Raw genomic sequence first — 18,384 nt, forward strand, 5'->3', positions numbered from 1 at the left:
GGTGCTCATACTGACCAGGGACTGGGGCACATGGGCCTCGGCAGGATTTTGGAGTCCTCAGGACTCCGGGATCCTTTGTTTCCAACCTCCACGGACTCATGGGCACCTCTGAGGCAACCTGCCTTTCCCTTTCCAAGGCTGAGCTGAATCAGACCAGGAATCCCTGGAGTTGACTTGTCTACTGCCTATTCCTTTGTGCTTGGTAACCACAGCAATGGAGAAAGAGCAGACGCAGTGATCCCTGTTGTATTGAGGGAAGCACAACACCACTGATTTCCTAGGGTTAATCACTCTGAGCCCGGGTGGGTCTCTCTGGGCTCTTACCAGGCAAGGCTCTCTTTGGATTTCGCATGAGAGGAATTTATGGGAATGATGAAGCCTGGGTTCAGGTCCCCTGTGTAACTCAGCTTGCTGTGAGTGACCTTGGGCAAATCTCTTGCCCTCTCTGAACACATCTCTCCATCTGTCCATGTTAACCTCTCTGTGCTTCAATTTCCCCATCTGCAAAGTGGGGACAATAACAGTAAGCTACTTCATTGGGTTATTTTGAGGGTTAAATGTAAAGCATTTAGAACAGTGACTGATACATAGTTAGCACCCAGTAAGTTTCTCCATCTCTTCCTCCTCATTATTATTGCTATTATTATAAGGAGCTAATCTCTAAGGCTGTCTACTAGTTCTAATACACTGACAATATGATGTCAGCTCCTCCAAGGAGGCTGCCTGGGTTTTGACTGGGGGCCACCATCCCCTCTGTCAAGTTTATGGCTGTATCTGTGCACCAGGATTTCTGCTACCCTCTAGGTAAGGCCTAGAAGGTAACTGTATTCAGTTAATGAGGTGAAGGCTTGAGACCTTGGCTGAAACTATTCTGGCTGCAGAATTGAGAAGCAGGGCTGAGGTCTGGATGGTCCCCCTCTAACTATGCACAGTCCTTCTGAGCTGTCCCGCCAGGGTTTTCAGGGCCTGAGGGGACAAGGCCTTTGCTCTCTGAGCCCTGAGGTATGTTCTGCCTACTTGCCTGGCTCTGTCACCTGACAGCTGGGAGGGGCCACACGGCTTCCTCCAGGGAGGTAGAGTTCTCTATATTTCATGAGACTTGGTGTGTCCAGCAGCTTGCCTGGTTTCTTGCACGTCCCCTGGGAGTAAGGGTTCCTGAAGTATCTGATTGCTGCAGGGTGCTGGCTGTCCCAGTTAGCAACACTGAAATAGCTCCGATAACTGTTGCTACCCTACCCCAGAACAAACAGAGGCCCAGAGATGACATAAGGTGGGCAGCTCATTGCCATTATCTCCCAAAGCTCATTGCAGCCCTCCTTTCCACCCCCAGGTTCCCACCTATCTGTCCCCAGAGTTTTGAGGTACCCCTGTGATGCTTGCACCTGTCTCTTGAATGAGTCTCTGCTGCTGCCTGTTTCCTGCAGTCCATCCACTCCACTGGTCACTGTGGGGACTGAAATTCCACTGTGATTGGTTTCCTTTCTTGCTTGAACATCCTTAGTGGCTCCCTACCCCCAACAGGATAGAGTCCAAAGAAACAGTTCCTTTCATGTGCAGGGCCATAGATGCACTTTCCCTCTAGTCCCTTGGGAGAAATCTGGGTCCCTGAATACCTGCTACATTTTCTAGTCTACTTGCTATGGTTCATGCTGTTCTCTTGGCAATGACTGTCCTTGTCCAATCTTCACCTGACAGAATTCCACCCTGTATTTAAGCCCCAGTTCATGTGTCACCTCCTGTAAGAAGCCTGGCCTAGCCCCCAGCTGACAGTGCCCCTTTTTCAGCATTCCGACACCATTGAGAGAGAGTGCTGCAGCCTTCTAGGAACACTCACAGTTGCCTACATCTTACCATGCTCATGATTCTGTGGCTTTCACATGCCCTTCCCGCTGCCTGTACTCTCTTCCTTCCAGCTCCAAATCCTTCCTGTGGTTCCACATTCTTTGTTCAAGTTTCAGCTTTGAGGTCATACCCTGAGAAACTTTTCCCGCCCCCTTCCATTCTCCCCACCTTCAGTATACCCCCTAGTACTGCTTAGAAGCTCTCTGGACCTCCCTTAGCACCATCTGGGTTTTCATGCAGTTTTGGGATTGTCTGTTGCCCCATCTGTCTGTCTGGAGACCCTGACTAGCACAGAGCTGGTGGTGGGGATGGAGGCTGCCCAGCTGGAAATGACCAGACAGGACTACAAGAATTCAGGAGGGACCAGTGGCTTTGCCTCCATGGATGTTAGGATGCAGAGCCCTTTCCATGCAGTCTGTATGGTTGCAAAAGGCCCTCCACTGAGTACTCATAGAAACATAGTGAAAGAGGTACCTTCACCTCTCATTTGCCCGGGAGGAAGCTGAGGTTCCTTCAATGAGAACCCACCAGTGAGTCCACCAAGTGTTAACTGATCTGATCATTATGCACCAGGCACTGTATCAGGAAGTGGGGATGGGGATACAGTGGTGAGCAAGACAGACCTCTAGTCCCTGCTCCTGGGATCATAAAGGGAGAAAGACATTAAGCTATTAATTTCTTAGTTAATTGTTTAATTACAATTGTCATGAGCTCTACAGATGAGAAATAATGAGGGGGTAGAATGATGAGTGGATCATGTAATGAGGGATTTGACTAAATCCCTGGGTCCCATTCTATTCCTACCTCCAATCTCCCAGCTACCTCCTCCCTGTACCAAGCCCTGTGGCTGGAACTTAACTGCTTTCCACAATATTTACTGTTCTCCCTGTTGACAGCCCTGATGGATTCTGAAGATTAAAGAGTCCCAGCCCTGCCTTGAGCTGTACTTGGATTGGCCTATTGGACAACAGCAGAAGCTGCACTTGCTCCTGGTTCTAATTGAATAATTTACTGTAAATAGCCTCCATTTCCTCCAGAGCTCAGGCTGGCTTATTAGCCAAATAGAGGTGAGCAAGGGCTGCCTCTAATGGAATGCAGCAGAAATGAGCTGTCCAAATGAGCAGTTGTTGCAGCAGACATTGAATTAAATCAGCAACACTTAAAGCTTCAAGTCTTTCTTGTAAACTTGCCACTCCTGGTTGGGAAGGCACAGCCAAGAGCCCTGCAGAGCTGAGGCTGCAGGCTCCCGGGTGGATTGCCCATGGATTAAGAAGGCTCTTGGGTAGTGGTGGTGGTGGAGAGGGGTAGGTAGAGTTTCCTCCCTCCTGCTCCCGCCTATGTGTGTCCTTTGTGCCTCTCTTATGTGCTAGGTAGCATCGCTTCTTGAGAGGTATTTCTCAATCCTCCTTCCAAGAGGAAGGACACTCCCTCTTTGAGCTACCATGTACCAAACACATGATTTATATTCATCTATCAGGGACTTTTGCCAGTGATCTCATTTAGTCCTCAGGAAGCTCCTGGGAGGCAGATAATAACTGAAGAAACGACATTCATGGGGGGGATGATGGTTTCCATAAGGTCATGTGCTAATCAGGCAAAGTCAGGACTTGACTCCAGATGTGTCAGACTCCAAAGTTCAAGTTCTTTGTGCAACACCAGTGAGGACAAATGGCATGGGGCAAAGGGGTTACCTTGAATCCACTTTTGGGTTCCTGATAATACTGTGTGGCTTTGGAGGGGTTTGGGTCAGAATCTCTCTGCTCAGTAGGATGACTCTGGCTTAGAACAGTGGGAGGGGGTGGCTGCAAGGGCGGCAGGCTGTGGGGGCTTCCCTGAGCTCTGCATTGAGAAACAGGCCTCTCTCTAGAGCTGGTGACACCTTAGGTGTTAGCTGGGACTCTGGTTTCCCTTTGCCCATGACTCTGCAGGGCTGTCACAAAGGGAACTAGCAAATGTGGAACAGAAGGGATGCCTCCGCTGCCTGCGCCCCTCTTTCTCTCAGCTGAGTGTGGTGTTTGCGATGTGTTTCATTCTTCCGAGGACTGCTCTGTCTCCTGGCTGTGTCCCTGAGGGCCAGCACTAGGTGAAGCTGGAGGACTCGCAGTCTGGGAGATGGGAGCTGTGGGAGGCGCTGGTGTGGGAAGAAGGCCAGCTCCCTGGGACAGCTGGGGTGGCTGGGTGCTGTGTGTGGCCACCAGGGAGTGGAGGCAGGCGCCCTGTCAGCAGGTGCTAGACACATGTCACTTTTGGTTGCTCTTATCATCTTCACCTGCTCCAGCACCTCCCCTCCAATCCTAAAACCTGGTTACTAGTCCTCAGTCACTTCTAACTGTGTGACCTCGGGCGATGCACATTCTCTGACTGAGCTGCAGGAGTCTCCTCTATAACAGGGGAATGATGATGGTATTAAATGAGTTAATATTATATAAAGCATTTAGAACAGTACCTGGCACATGGTACACACTCAATAAATATTAGCTATCATCATCATTATTATTAGAAGCACTTTATAAACATCATCTGGGGTAACTCTTGATATTCTGGATATATTCTTGATATTCTCACCTTCCAGCGCTCCTCTTTAACCTGTTCTCCATCTCCAGTGAATACGATCTGTGGCTCCTCCAAAAGCTAATCTGATTCACAACCCCATGAATGGTCACAAACTAACCATGTAGCTCAATGTGTAGAGTTTTGTGCCCAGTTCCACAGTGAGCAAGGTGTGATTTCAGACATCATGGAGTCTTGTTCCATTGGGACATTAATACAGGCATAAATAATATAGTCTGTGTATAGGACAGTGATATATATGCAGCCCAGGTGTTCCCAAGAGGCCTCCCCAGCCTCTGGGAACCCATGACCCAAGGTTTTGTTAGCTGGCAGGTTCCACTAGTATGGCTGCTGGGAAGCTGCTAATGGAAAGGATGAACAAGGACATATTGCCAGGGTGCTTTAACAAAATCAGGATGTATCAGGGTTATTGCATCCCCCTCAGCTAAGAGCCCAGTGGTCCCAGAAGAAAAGGAAATAGATTTTTTTGTGCTTGACTTGTTTCTACCATGCTCTAGCTGGCTTCTGTGCAAAGGGCTCACAGATCGGTGATTAGGAGTCTGGTCTAGACTTTGTGGTCACCAAGCCGTGTTTCTGGAATCTATCTTTTAGAAATATAGAACACTGTCTTGAGTCAAAGCTTCTGCTCAGTTCTTTCTCCCTTTTCTGGGTCCCGCAGATGTGCCTTGATCAGATCGAGAAGGCCCTCCAGTATTCCAGGGCTTGCTTCATCTCGTCACAGGACCTCAACTGGTTCACACTTTAAGGGGCTTCGGAGCTTCCTTACTTTCTCTGTGTCCTCACTTGCCTTAAGCTTCAATTCCCTCTTCAACATTTTTCTATTCTATCTCCTTTTCTTCTCCATGATGAAGATGAAAGTCAAATAAGATCATGCTTACAGCTGTCTGATTATACGACAGCGTTCACTCTGAGAAGTTGGTATTTCCCTTTTTGGTTCTTTAATCAAACTTATCAAAAAGGGAACAGATACCTCATTTTGTTTCTAACTTTTTCTTTTATGCCATCCTTTTCAGGCTGATGATTCACAGGGTCCTGAAACTATGTTTTTTTAATAATGATAATAATGCTAGAAATAACAATGGTGATACTACTGATGATGGGCACTCGTCGAGCGCTATCATTATGCCAGCTGCTTTATCTGCTTTATCTCATTTTCTGCATCTCCCTTAGCATAGCTGACCACAGGCTTGAGCGCACAGAAGACACTCAGGGTGTAATAATAGCAGCTACCATTCATTTAGCTATTACCCTGGCCTGACATTTCCATATTACTCATCTCATGTCATCACTGTAATAGCCCTGTGAAATAGATATTATTATTCTCAGTTACAGATGAAGAATCAGGGCTCAACATAAAGGTATTAAAAATTCATTCCTCTCATTCTTTCAACAGACATATAGAGTGATTGCTAAGTGTCACAAGTGTTCCCCGCCTTCGAGGGGCTCACAGTGTAGTGGGGCCCACAGACAAGGGACAGGAAGTATCAGTGAGTCTTTGGAATTATCTAATGCTCTAGTTTATTCTGAGCTCCTGCCTCCCCATGCTTTTCAGATCCACTCTTTTATCTTTATTCCAAGCATTATAAGGGGCACTTTACATCCAGCCACAGTACTATTAATGTCCTCCTCCGCTCTTTTCTCATAAGGGTCATTTTGTAATCATGAACTGAGAGTTTAATTTCTCTGGACTTCTCTCTCACTCCTCAGTTGTATCTTTCCATAAGTTCATACTTGTGTTTTCTCTGAATATCTTGAAGTCTACTGTCCTCAAGCTCTGGGGATGCCAGGTGATGGCCAACTCTCTCTTTTGTTGCTTTACCCAGGTAAAGGTGACAGAATCTCCATTTTCCTCAGGGAGGGCTTCCTCGTGGGCTTGGAAAGGAGGTGGCAGAAAGGGAGAAAAGGGGAAGGGAAGGGTGGCTGATTTTCTGGAGTAGAAGGACACTGTTGTCTTGGTCTAACTCATGAAGCACAGGCAAGCCAAGTGGGGCCTCTGTGCTGGGGTTAGAAGCCCTGGAACCCAGTTAACCCTCATCAGCTAGGCTGCTTTTGTCTGTATAGAACCCAAATCTTCACTTAAACAAGACATTCATTATCTTACATAATAGAAAACCTAGAGGTGGTTAAGACTCCAGGGTTCATTGATCTGGTGGCTCAGTGATGAAAGACCCAGACTGATTTTGTCTACGTGCCAGCATCCTTCTCCAGCTAGGTGCTCTCTTGATTGCAAGATGGTATCCAGAAGCAGAGAAGTGACATGCTTCCTTGTTCATATCTAATGGGAGAGATAATAGTCTCACCTTGTGGCTCACAGTTAGGAGAAAGAAAACTTACCCCAGAAGCAATCCTGTCATGGCTCATTGGTCTGAATTGAGTCCCATGCTTAGTCCTGAACCAATTACCAGCAGTATGGGTGAAATCACATCATCTGAAGTGAAATGGATTTGGGGAAGCAACCACCATGTGCAGTATGGAGCCACATTTCCCAGACACAGTCAGTGAATAACCCAGTGCTATGATGGTATATAGTTAAGGAATTAGCATGTAGAGTTGCCAGGTTTAGCAATAACACAGGATGCCCAGTTAAATGTGAATTTCAGATAAACCACAGATACTGAAGTGTAAGTATGTCCCAGGCAGTATTTGCTGGTCTGTGTCCCAATATGTAACACAAAGTTAAATAGATCAGGCAAAGGTTTGACAATGGGAGATCAAAGATTGTAGGGTCTCAATCTCTTAATGGGCTAGTGACTTAAAACCAAGATAAGTGTGAGTCCTGCATTACTTGTTTGAAGACAGTAGAATGTAATCTGGCTCAAAAAAGGAAAGGGGAAATGGGTGGGGTCTTCCCTCCACACCTGCCTTGGCTCTTTGTGGCCAGGATCTGGGAAAGTGATTGCACCTCTAGTCTCAGGTTCCTCATTGACCACATGCTGATCTCTCTTTCCAGGGCCCCAATCGCTGTGGGCAAGCTTTGTTACAGATTGGGATCCACATGATGGCCTTGCCTGGGGTTCGGCACCTGGACCCCATCCCCCTGCCGGGTCAGCGGTAAGTCCCATAGCTATCTCTTAGGCCATGCCTGCCCCATCTGCACTCTGGCTGAGGCCCAGCCCCAGGGTCCTGAGGCTGCAGATGGCCCCATCTCTCTATACACTGTCCTGGGGAGGAAACTTAGGACAAGGTAATGGGGCCACATTCACTCAGCAAGTATGGATGGAAGGGGGCCCTGGGATATGGAGGAATCAGGCAGGTCCTGTCCCCAAAGGAACTGGAGCCTAAGACCCAGGCAGACAATGAAACAAAGGCATGAGTGGGGTATGCTGCTAAGATAGGGACCCCAGAAGGGGCTCCTGATTCCTCCAGAGGCTGGAACCACTGGTGCCCTCAGATAAGTTATGTCCCTCTCTGAGCTTCTTGAAAGGGTCTGTCTACCCTGAGGGGTTAATGTCGGTGGGGTCATCAGTCTGCTCCCCAAAAGCCGCCATTATAAAGAGATTCAAAGGTGTTAAATACAGCAGCTCCTGCATGTGAGTGAGGGCTGGTTGTTTGGGATTTTCTGTGCAGCTTGACACTGAGAGTAAGGAAACATATGGGGCTCAAATATCTTTCTGTGCAGTATGTCTGAGGTAGAGCTAAGAGGTCATGAGGCGCAAATCTGCCAGGATACATTCTCAGAGACGGGAACTTGGCTTGGAAGGCTGGTGGCTATTCATGAGATGAGCTTCAAACACATGATTACCTCGTTTCAAGGCCAGGTTTACCTCTTACTAGCTGTGTGGCCTTTGGCAAGTTTCTGAACCCCATCAGCTCCTTGGTTCCCTCATGTATAAAACAGAGGTGATGACAGTATTTACATCATAGGGTTGATGCGTGGATTAAATGAGTTTGTATGTACAAAGCGTCTGTTGCACAGTGAGAGCTGTGTGGGGAGATGTTGTTTATTGAGTGCCTGCTGTGTGTCAGAGGTCCTCTGTGCTTCTTCATATAGGTGATCTTAGGGGATTCTTCCAAATATCCCTCCTTTAACCCTCAGGCAATGACCTCAAGTGGCCTCACTGAGAAAATAAGATATCAACAAACACTCCCAGCAGCTTAATATTTTAAACCAAGTGTAGCCATTCTAGATGAAGTGGAATCTCAGGGTTCCCTGCTCTGTCCTGACAAGGAGCAGGTGGTTTGTATGTAGCCCGATGGGAGGCAGTAGCTCTGACAATAGGCTGTGGGATGTCTTCACAGAACCCCATGGTCCCGGGCTGCTCAGAGCAGAGCCTGTGCTGTGGACTAGGGACCTGTCATCACAGGCAGTTTGAGACAGTGGTTAAAGGTCAGGACTGCCTCAACTTAATGATTAGTTCTGCTACTTAATAGCTGTAACCTTGGGCTTCAGTTTCTTCATCTATGAAATGGGGGTATTTATTCTACGTCACTGGGTTGTTATGAGAATTTAACATAATATGTATAAAGCTTCTGCCTGTACATAGGACCTGATCAATCAATGTGAACTTCTTGCTCAGATGAAGAACAGGTGCCCAGAGTAGAAAATGTGGGGCTCAGGGAGATCATATCCTGGCACGTTCAGCCTCTGGGACTGCTGATCTCTCATTTTCTTCTACTTCCAACCTCCTCAGAAGTTTTAAGAGGTAATTAAATGACATGAAAACGATTCAGTAATTAGATTATTATTCTTTTGGGGGCAGGATAGGGTTTCTAACAGATATCAGACAGCAAACACCTTGGAAGGAAAACGCTGGATAAATGTGAAGTCAGGACTTCTGGCTGGCCGAAGACATTACAACCCGAGAAAATACTTGCTTCGAATGTTGTCAGCCTTACCATTCTGACAGGGCAGGGTAGGCTGCAGAGAGGAGGTGGGGTTTCCTTGAATAGATTCACAGCCTAGCACTTCCAGGCTACCCAGAACACTGGAAGAATACCATTCCAGGGCATACAGTCTATTCATTGTGTGTGTTCTGGGGGCATGTGCATGGGCCATGTTTACAGAGGGCTCGTGTGTATTTACAGAGTGGTAGAGGGGTTAGTTTATCCAATCTGATGCTGTTTTATGGGCAGACAATAGCAGCCACTTCTTCTTTCCTCTTGTTCCAAGCTGTGGAGGCCTCTTTCATGGGAAATAACACCATGGTTATTGTCCCCAGATACATAATTAATGCTAGATAATTGACTTCTTTCTGTTGTGTTCACTGAAACTGAATTTCACTCTGTAGTGCATTGTTCATCTCAATATGAAAAATAAATACTGTCAAGTTGTGTGGGATCATCTTGGGTGAATCATACATGTTAGACCTTTGGTATTTGAGACCCTTACAAATAAATAGCATCACAAAGGGCTTTTCAATGTACAGGCTTCTCAAAGGAAGTAGAGAGCAGGGAGCAACAGTGTCCCGGTCAGGGGCTGGAACCCCACGCTGAATGGGTGTGGGTGGTGGGGATGGGGATAGGGATGTGGGTGAGAGGGTTATCAACTCTGACTGTATCTGGATATCCTGGGAAGGTTTCATATTTAAAAATAATACAATAAATAAGCCAAAGAACAAAACCCTACTCTTGGGCACTTTAATGTGGGTCTAAGTGGTTGAAAGCATAAAGTCCTTGGAATTGCACTGGGGCTCAAGTTCCAGCTCCACCTCCTACTAACCAGATAACTTTGGCTGCCACTTAACCTGTCTAAGCCCCATTTTATCCCCTGTAACTGGCAGCAGTGACTGTTTTTTAGTGAGTGTTGGGGTCCAAGAAAGAAGGTCTCTCTAGGGCTCAGGGTGCTTTGCAGTGCACAACCCCTGGGCCATCCTGTAACAGCAACGAACCATCCCTCCAGCACTCCATTGTAGAAACACTTGCAAGCTCAGGTCCAAATATCTCCCCAGAGGCTTAAGGACTTATTGGTGGCAGTGAAGGGGGCAGGAGACTAGCTTTCTGGGGAACAGGAGATGGAGGCTGCTAGGTCCCTAGCCGATATTCATTTCTTCTTGGTCTCTGGCCTCCCATCTTTGCAGCTGGGGCGCTGATCCCCCATCAGCTCTGGGCCTGGTGGTAGTGCTCCTGGGACCTAGTCATGGTGGTCAGCATGTTGGCAGCTACCTGTACACTGCCAGGCTCATGCCCTTGGCCATCATGCATAGCCCTCATTTTCTGGAGAGATCGTGCTGTCCCAGGACTTTGATATAACTGTCTCTATGGATGGGCTCTTATGGGCTGTGCTGGAGGCTAGTCTGAGGGACACACAGAACCATGTCCAGAAGATCCCCTCCCACCCGCATCCTCTCTTGAATCTTTCCTCCCACTATTTCTCTTTACCACAGACCAAGCTGGGACACCTTGACGTATTCTTTCTGGGTTCCTGCCTGTGAGCGTGGGGATACTATTCAAGGATAGCTTCTGCTAAGCCCCATAACAAAGTTGGTTTGCTCTTACCCAGCATTTGCTGCGAGCTGGGTGCATTACACACAGCAACTCCTTTAGTCCTCATGACATGTGTGTGTATTATTATCTCTTATCTTGCAAATGAGGAGTCACAGGTTTGGTTCTCTGGGAAGCAGCTTTTGAGATGGAGTTCAGAGTTCAGGGTGGTTACTAGGGACTGACCTTGGGATCAACAGCTGTGCAAGGGAAAGGAAGGAGGCAGAAGCCAGCAGAGGGACAAGGTGAGCTGCAATGCAGGCTGGTTGATGACCTCGGCTGATGTCACAGGGAGTTTTGGAATCAGAATTGATGTTCATTGGCTAAAGTGGCCAGGGCCTTCATATCCCACTATGATCTGCCATTGGAGTGGGCAGCTCTAGGCAGGGTGTGACCTTAGGTGAGGTTGATCTGAGATAGTATCTGGAGGGCCTGATGGCTACAGGCTGTTGGCTAATGATACTCTCAGCAGCCAGAGGCAACAAGTCCTTCCTTAAAGAGGAATCTGAAGGGCACACACAATATCCGTAGGAAACTGAGGCTTGAGGAGGTATATTACTTGCCCAAGGACAGAGCTGATAAGGAACAGAGCTCAGATACATGTTCTCAGAAGGTGCTTGATCCTGAGTACTGGCCAATAGTCTATCCAGTCTATCTTTTCTATAGTATTCTTGAGGACATTACACAAATAAATCATTCACTTGCTTATTCAGGTAATTGTTTTTTTATTCATTAGCCTCCACAGAATTTTTCTACAAACATGCATTGAGTGTAGATCATACCTGTTTGGTGCTTGTGTGCTTAAGACTATGTTTGTGACCAAATCAGGCATGGTCCTTCCTTCATAGAACTCACTAATTTATTTCTTGACCTGATCAGGTCTAGATTCGTAACAAGTACACAACTCAGGTCTTTCATCTGGGACCTTTCACTGTGAGTGAATCAATTTCTCACATGGTTTCTGATCAACCTGGAGTCTGAGATGAGCCCGGGCTGGAGTAGCTGCAGCTAGTGGGCAGGAGGCCTCAGGGTTGCTGCCTCTGGTCTGCTGGTGAGGAGCCGTCCAGCTTTCCTGAGCCAGTGGGGCTGTTGCAGGCCAGCCTGTCTCCAAGTAGATAATGGTTTGCATGTGTACACCCCTGGTCTGTGGCTGGTTTTCTGTTCCTCAGGTGTTTTCCATGCCTGTGGTGAAATATGCAGACTGTAATTGTCAATGGGAAAATTGGATATTTGTCTGTTGTTTCTACCAAAAGGAAGGCCAAAGTTAGAATCAAATTCCCTCCCTTCTCTCTTCTCCCAAGAGAAATCCCATAGAAACACAGTGACCTCATGAAGACAGTGGGACAGTGATTCAATAGTTATTTTTAAGAAGAGAGGTTGGATTTAAATTCTCATACAGAGCTAGGAACCGGGATCCTGGAAGCCCTGAATGTTACTGCTGGAGGCTTCCTCAGAGCTCATCTGTGTCATCCCTTCATGATGAATGGAGGGCTTGAGGCTCAGATAAGGGAACAGAGCTCTTAAAATGCTTTTCTGCCCATTGTACAGGTCTGTGTTTCTTAAACTCATTCTCCTACCCAACCTCTAATAAATCCTAGAAGCTCTGTGTCTAGTCCCAGTGGGATTGTCATGTAGTATTGGTCTGTAATAGATATGAATTTCATTCATTTACTCACTCATTCGAATGAGATTTACTTTGGACTAAACTTACTTTGGGCCAAGCCCTGGATCGTATGGTAATAATTTTTGTAGATGTCATCTTTCTTTCTCTATGTTAAATGTCCTCAGGGCCAAATTTATTTCTTGTTCTCATTTGTGCTTTGCTGATTGGAATGCACATGGTAAGAGCTCAGTAAGTGGTTGTTGAATGAGTAAATGTTTAACAAATGTTTGATGAATTAATGACAAATGACTGAGGAGCTCTACGTGACTGTGAGACATTAAATTAAGCAGCTTGGATTTTGTTCCCTTTTCCAAGACACTCCTCCATCTCCCCAAAACTAGTCTCATACTTTTTGGTAGAAAAACTGCTGCTCAGAGGGGAAGGATAAGCTGGAGTTTTATCTCAACTTAAATACTCTTTCTGAGTGAAAGCCAAAATTTAATTGGTTGATGGAGTCAGAGAGCTGGAGAGACATTTCTTTTTCTTCTAAAGAAGAGTAATTCAGAAGTATTTTTAGTCTTGGTTTTAAGTTTACTGGAAGAAAACATCTCTGCAATCTCAGCATTAAGTCTTTTGCGGGAGAACACAGCGCAGAGGGCAACGTGGACTAGGAGCCAGGGGCCTGCCACCCTCCCTCTACCCACCTTCTCTCCCTTCCTTCCTCCCTTCCTGCCCTTCCTTCCTTCATGCCCTTTCTTCCTTCCTTTCTTTTCTTTCATTTTCTTTTCCTTTCCTTTCCTGTCTTCTCTTTCTCTCCTTCCAGTCCTGGCTCTATACTAATCTGCCAGACAATCCTTTTCCCTCTCTGAGCTTTAGTTTCTTCATCTGAGTTTCCCCAGGTACCCTTCCCATTCTAATATTCCAGGAATCTGTGAATGATTTTTAAATAGTCTGTTTCCTTTTCTGAACAAAAATATCCCACTTTAGCACCTCAGGATGGGAAAGCAATCCAGTTGACCAAAACAAGGTCTTCTCATTCCTTCCTAAAGAATGTGCAAAGAGGTCTAGTGCTTTCCTTGTAGCTGGGATGGAAATACCAAGACATACTAGCTTGGGATCCCTTTCTGGTATCTGAGGTGTACCCTGTTCAGATTTTATAGAGGTCCGTTGGTATTTCCAGAAGTGTTCTATGGAGGGGATAGGGCGCCCTACTTTGATGGGATATAATACAGATAAATCCATGAGTCCCAGCACTCCAATATGCTTCAGAGTTTAATGTCTTTATTTTCAATGTCATCTCCACTCCTCTGGCTACACTTAGCAACCTGCCATTTTCCCAACATGTGGTTCCATACCTCCACTCCTTTGTACATGCTGTTTCTTCTGTCTGAAACTCTATTGTCTTCCAACTCTTTGTCTTCTCCTGGAGAACTTGAAGGCATCCTTTCAGTGTTGGCCTAGGAGGTTTTCTCAGATACTCTAGCTTGGGCTAAGTATCCCTTCTTTGTGCTCCCACATTCTTTCTGATTACCTAAGAATGCCATATGTGAGCTGTAATTACTTATTGGCAATAATTCACTTACACATTAAGTAAATGTTTATTGGGTGTCTAAGATGGAGGGAATAAATCACTGTGCAATAGAAAGTCCTACTCTCTTGGAGATCATATTTTCACCATTTCCCCTCTCTAATCTAGTACCTAGCTCAGTACCTAACACATTGGGGTGTTCAATAAAGTTTGGAGGCCATTACCAAGTGTTTTTGGCATAATAAAGTGGTCCTTTATAGAGAACTCTTCACTTTACACAGCAGGTGGAATAGAGTAGGACAGAGAAATCTAAATTCCACACTTTGAAGGAATAAAGTTCCATTAAGTGAAAAGATATTTAAATGAGTCAACAAGAGTGTAGGCACAAATTTCCACAAACTATTTCCTGCCGCAATATTGTGGGGAACACTGGAAGCCAGGCCAGCAGGATTAGTTAGGCATGAAGGACTGGTGCCAGCAGCTGGGGGGGCCAGGGCACGGGTTAGCTGAGCCGGGAAAAATTATTCCTTTTGGCATCTGAATGGTGGACACAGTTAACTTGCCTCAGCAATGGGCTTTGATTAACAAAGGAGGCAATCTAAGAGGCTAAAGCAGACAAAGAGCAAAGCCAGAGAGGAGGTGGGGTCCTGAGAGGGTCACTCACTCCACTCGCACAATCTCCCTGGCTTCTTTGCTTTGGCAATACTTCTGGTGCACACTCGCCAGAGATCTGTGATGAGGGAGCCAGTGGGCTAACAGTTCTGTCCTGAATTTAATTACCATCCATCCAGTTCTATCCCAGGAAGAGATGAGGCAAGGGTTTGAAAAATGACTAGACATACTATAGTGTTTAAATGATCATAAGCATTAAAACGGCATTGATGTATCACATAAGGGCAATCTAGCATAGCAGAAAGCTGGACTGGAGGGTTGGAGTATCAGCAAATATCAGAAGACATCAAAGAGCATAGCATAATAGTTAAGAGCAAGGGTCTGGTCTCAGATTGCCTGGATTCTTAACCACTTATCCACTGTGTGAATTTGGCCAAGTCATTTAATTTACCAAACCTCAGTTATGTGAAACTCATGGATTGTTATGAAAGTTAAGTGAGCAGTAAAGATTGAATCAAGCCTTTAGCACAGTTTCCAATAAGGACTCAATTTTAGCTTTATTATCATTATTAGCAGTGAGGTCTTAGACAAGTTACGTAATACCTCTAAGCCTCAGTTTCTTTTTTTAAATTGATTTATAATGATATACTTTATTATATTAGTTTCAGGTGTACAAGATAGTAATTTGATATTTTTGTACACTATGAAATGATCAGCATAAGTTGTTTACCACCTGTCACCAAACAAAGTTAATACAGCATTATTAACTATATTGCCTATATTGTATATTACATCCCTGTTACTTCTTTATTTCATAACTGGAAGTTTGTACCTCTTAATCCCCTTCACATATTTCACCTGTCGCCCTGCCTCCCCTCTCTTCTGGCAACCAACACCTTGTTCTCTACATTAATGTGTCTTTTTTGTTTGCTTGTTTTTTTTTTAGATTCCGCATATAAGTGAAATGTTACGGTATTTGTCTTTTCTCTGTCTGACTTATTTCACTTAGCATAATACCCTCTAGATCCTGCCATGTTGTTGTAAATGGCAAGATTTCATTTTTTTTTTTGTGACTGAGTAATATCCCATTATGTGTTTGTACCACATCTTCTTTTATCCATTCATCTATTGATGGACACTTTGGTTGCTTCCATATCTTGGCTATCGCAAGTAATGTGGCAATAAACTTAGGGGTGCATGTATCTTTTTGTATTGATGTTCTCCTTTTCATCAGATAAATACTGAAAAATGGAATTGCTGGATCATATGGTAATCTTATTTTTAATTTTTTAAGGAACTGAATATTGTTTTCCATAGTGGCTGTACCAGTTTACATTCCTACCAACAGTGTGCAAGTGTTCCCTTTTCTCCACACCTTTGCCAACACTTGTTACTTCTTGTCTTTTATTTTCAATTTGAGATAAAAAAATTATTGAAGTGTAGTTGATATGCAATATTATATTGATTTAAAGTATATAACATAGGGATTTGGCAGTTATCTACATTATTAAATACTCACCCAACTAGTGTTGTTACTATCTGTCAACATAGAAAGATGTTATAGAATTATTGATTATATTCTCTATGCTCTACTTTCATCCCCATGACTAACTTATATATATATATTTTGACATTTTTCAGTTATTCTATTATTTTTTAAGGTCACCATTTAGCTATTGCATACCGTTTAACTGATATTTCAGTACTCGACGCAAGAGCCCTTACGGAGTAACGGGGGCTGTATCCGAGCAACGATTGCTGCGCAGAACGACGGTTTTCTCCACAACATGACTGGCTTTGCATTTCGACACTTGCAGGACCTTACTGGGATTCTTCCGTGGAAGTTCTCTCATTGGCAGCACAGAGACTTTCTTCGTTTTCTTCCTGCATTCCCTCACTTTCTGATTCTTCTAAATCAAGTCTCGCTAATTTCATGGCCAGTCCTTCGTCGCAGTGCCGTTTCCTTTTTAATGTGAACTGCCGCTGTCTTTCCTCTCTGTCGAGGAAGACTTTGCTGCAGTGCAGCCCTTCACTCGCCAGCTCCCTCGGCAGACATTTGGTTTCCAACCTACGAGGGGCAGCTAATTCCTCAGCTAAGATGTCTGAGGTTACGGCTTCTTGCGCATCAAAATCAGTCACTGTATCTTCCCCGTCTTCTTGCGAATTGAGCTGGGGACTGCTGAGCTTGTTCATCTCCACGAAATCATAGTCTGTGCGTTTGGTGGTACGTCGCCAGGATGCTGGATTCATCCCACCTCTGGGACGTCTTTTTTGGCACCTGCTGGATCGCCCCTCCAGACTGCTGGGTGGAGGCAGCCTCTGAGGAGGCTGCGGAGCTTTTGTTTTACAGGATCACCTTGACGGGCTTGTGTGAGGTGGTGGAAGTTTCCATGCCTGGAGGTGAAGGGCCGTTGCCGGCTCAAGGCTCTGGCTGTCGCAGCCGCCCATAGCACTGCCTGTGTGGACAACGGCTCCAACGCCCAGAAGCCTCAAGCCATGTTACAGTGGCTGCGGGCACCGCCTGCGCCTGCGTGTTACTGCCTGTCGCGGCCCACTGTGATGTCTGCCTTTCGTTTTTTTCCCATGTGGTATGATAGGAAATAGCCCAGCGTTGCACATCAAATGCAGAAGTACTGTTTTGTACATTTCTACAACCCCCGTGTACCGAGCGAGACTGTACAAACTGTACTCCTTACTGTAGGTCACCATCAAGAACTGGAAAGCCACTGGTTTGGAAAGATTGAAGGCATAGGAGCTAGGAAGCATTTCACTTCTGCTCCTGCCTCCTATTGCCATCCACAGCTCCCTCACTCACGCACTCACTCACTCCTGGTCCTCCTCCCCTCCCTGCCTCTGCTACTGGCCCCAATGGCCAGGCCCTTCCACCAGCTGGGAATCTGGGCATCAGCCTCTGCACTTTCATACTGCTCCCTCTCCAAGCCAGACCTCAGGTAATGGCCTAAATATTTTTGGAAACTCTCCAATTCTAGCTCTTCTGCCACCAGCATGTTTCAAGTCACTCCTGTCTCCTGCTGGACCTACAGCCATGGCCTTTAAACTGAGCCCCTGTAACTCCCCCACTGCCTTCCCACTTCTGATCCACCTTCTAGCCAGAGTGGTCTTTTTAAAACACCCATCAAATATTGTCACATCTCTCTTTCAAACATTCTTAACAGCCTCCCATTTCCTTTAACATAGAGACCAAATCAAGAAGAGGCCATAAGCAGCCCTATAATCTGCTCAGACATACATCTGAGGCCTTCTCCCTGCAAATTCTCCCCATCCTACCTCCAGCATTCCCCTTGGGCCTTTCAGTTCCAGAAGCATGTGACTTCCTTCTTGTCCCAGCCTCTTTTTCTAGGTTCCTCGCACAACCTGGATTTCAGCTCATCATTACTGCCTTAGGGGGTCCTGATTCCTGACCCCCAAAGCAGACAGGCCCGCCTGTGCCTTCCTGCCTCCCATACTCTCCTTGGCAGCACTCAGGGTCATTGCAGTGACATTATCTGTGCACACTAGATGGCAAAGTCCTAGAGCTAAAGGAAGGTGTCTATTTGGCCCACCACATTCTCCAGCTTTGCATCTTTTTTTAAAAAATTCATTTTATTATCATTAATCTACAATTACATGAAGAACATTATGGTTACTAGATTCCCCCCTTCACCAAGTCCCACCCCACAAACCCCAGTACAGTCACTGTCCATCAGCATAGTAAGATGCTGTAGACTCACTACTTGTCTTCTCTGTGTTGCACATCCCTCCCAATGCCCCCCCACCACATTATACATGTTAATTGTAAGGCCCCCTT

At 45.8% G+C, this 18,384-nt stretch overlaps 1 protein-coding gene and 1 long non-coding RNA gene across 4 annotated transcripts in view; one reads left to right on the top strand and one right to left on the bottom strand.

The window, feature by feature from the left end:
* INSC (INSC spindle orientation adaptor protein) overlaps positions 1-18,384 on the top strand; it is a 129,747-nt gene that overhangs the window by 30,015 nt on the left and 81,348 nt on the right. For all 3 annotated transcript variants that reach the window (XM_073216249.1, XM_037026962.2, XM_017649056.3), the window contains exon 2: positions 7,364-7,464. In XM_073216249.1, the coding sequence (XP_073072350.1) occupies positions 7,364-7,464 (101 nt within the window). The remainder of the gene's footprint in view (positions 1-7,363; positions 7,465-18,384) is intronic.
* Positions 11,624-17,516, bottom strand: LOC140844249 (uncharacterized). Its single transcript, XR_012122396.1, has 3 exons — positions 16,261-17,516; positions 13,792-13,967; positions 11,624-12,015 (listed from the first exon to the last, which is right to left on the bottom strand). It is a non-coding gene; the product is annotated as an uncharacterized lncRNA (long non-coding RNA).

Source organism: Manis javanica, chromosome 11 (genome assembly GCF_040802235.1).
Source record: "Manis javanica isolate MJ-LG chromosome 11, MJ_LKY, whole genome shotgun sequence".
NCBI classification, from domain to species: domain Eukaryota; kingdom Metazoa; phylum Chordata; class Mammalia; order Pholidota; family Manidae; genus Manis; species Manis javanica.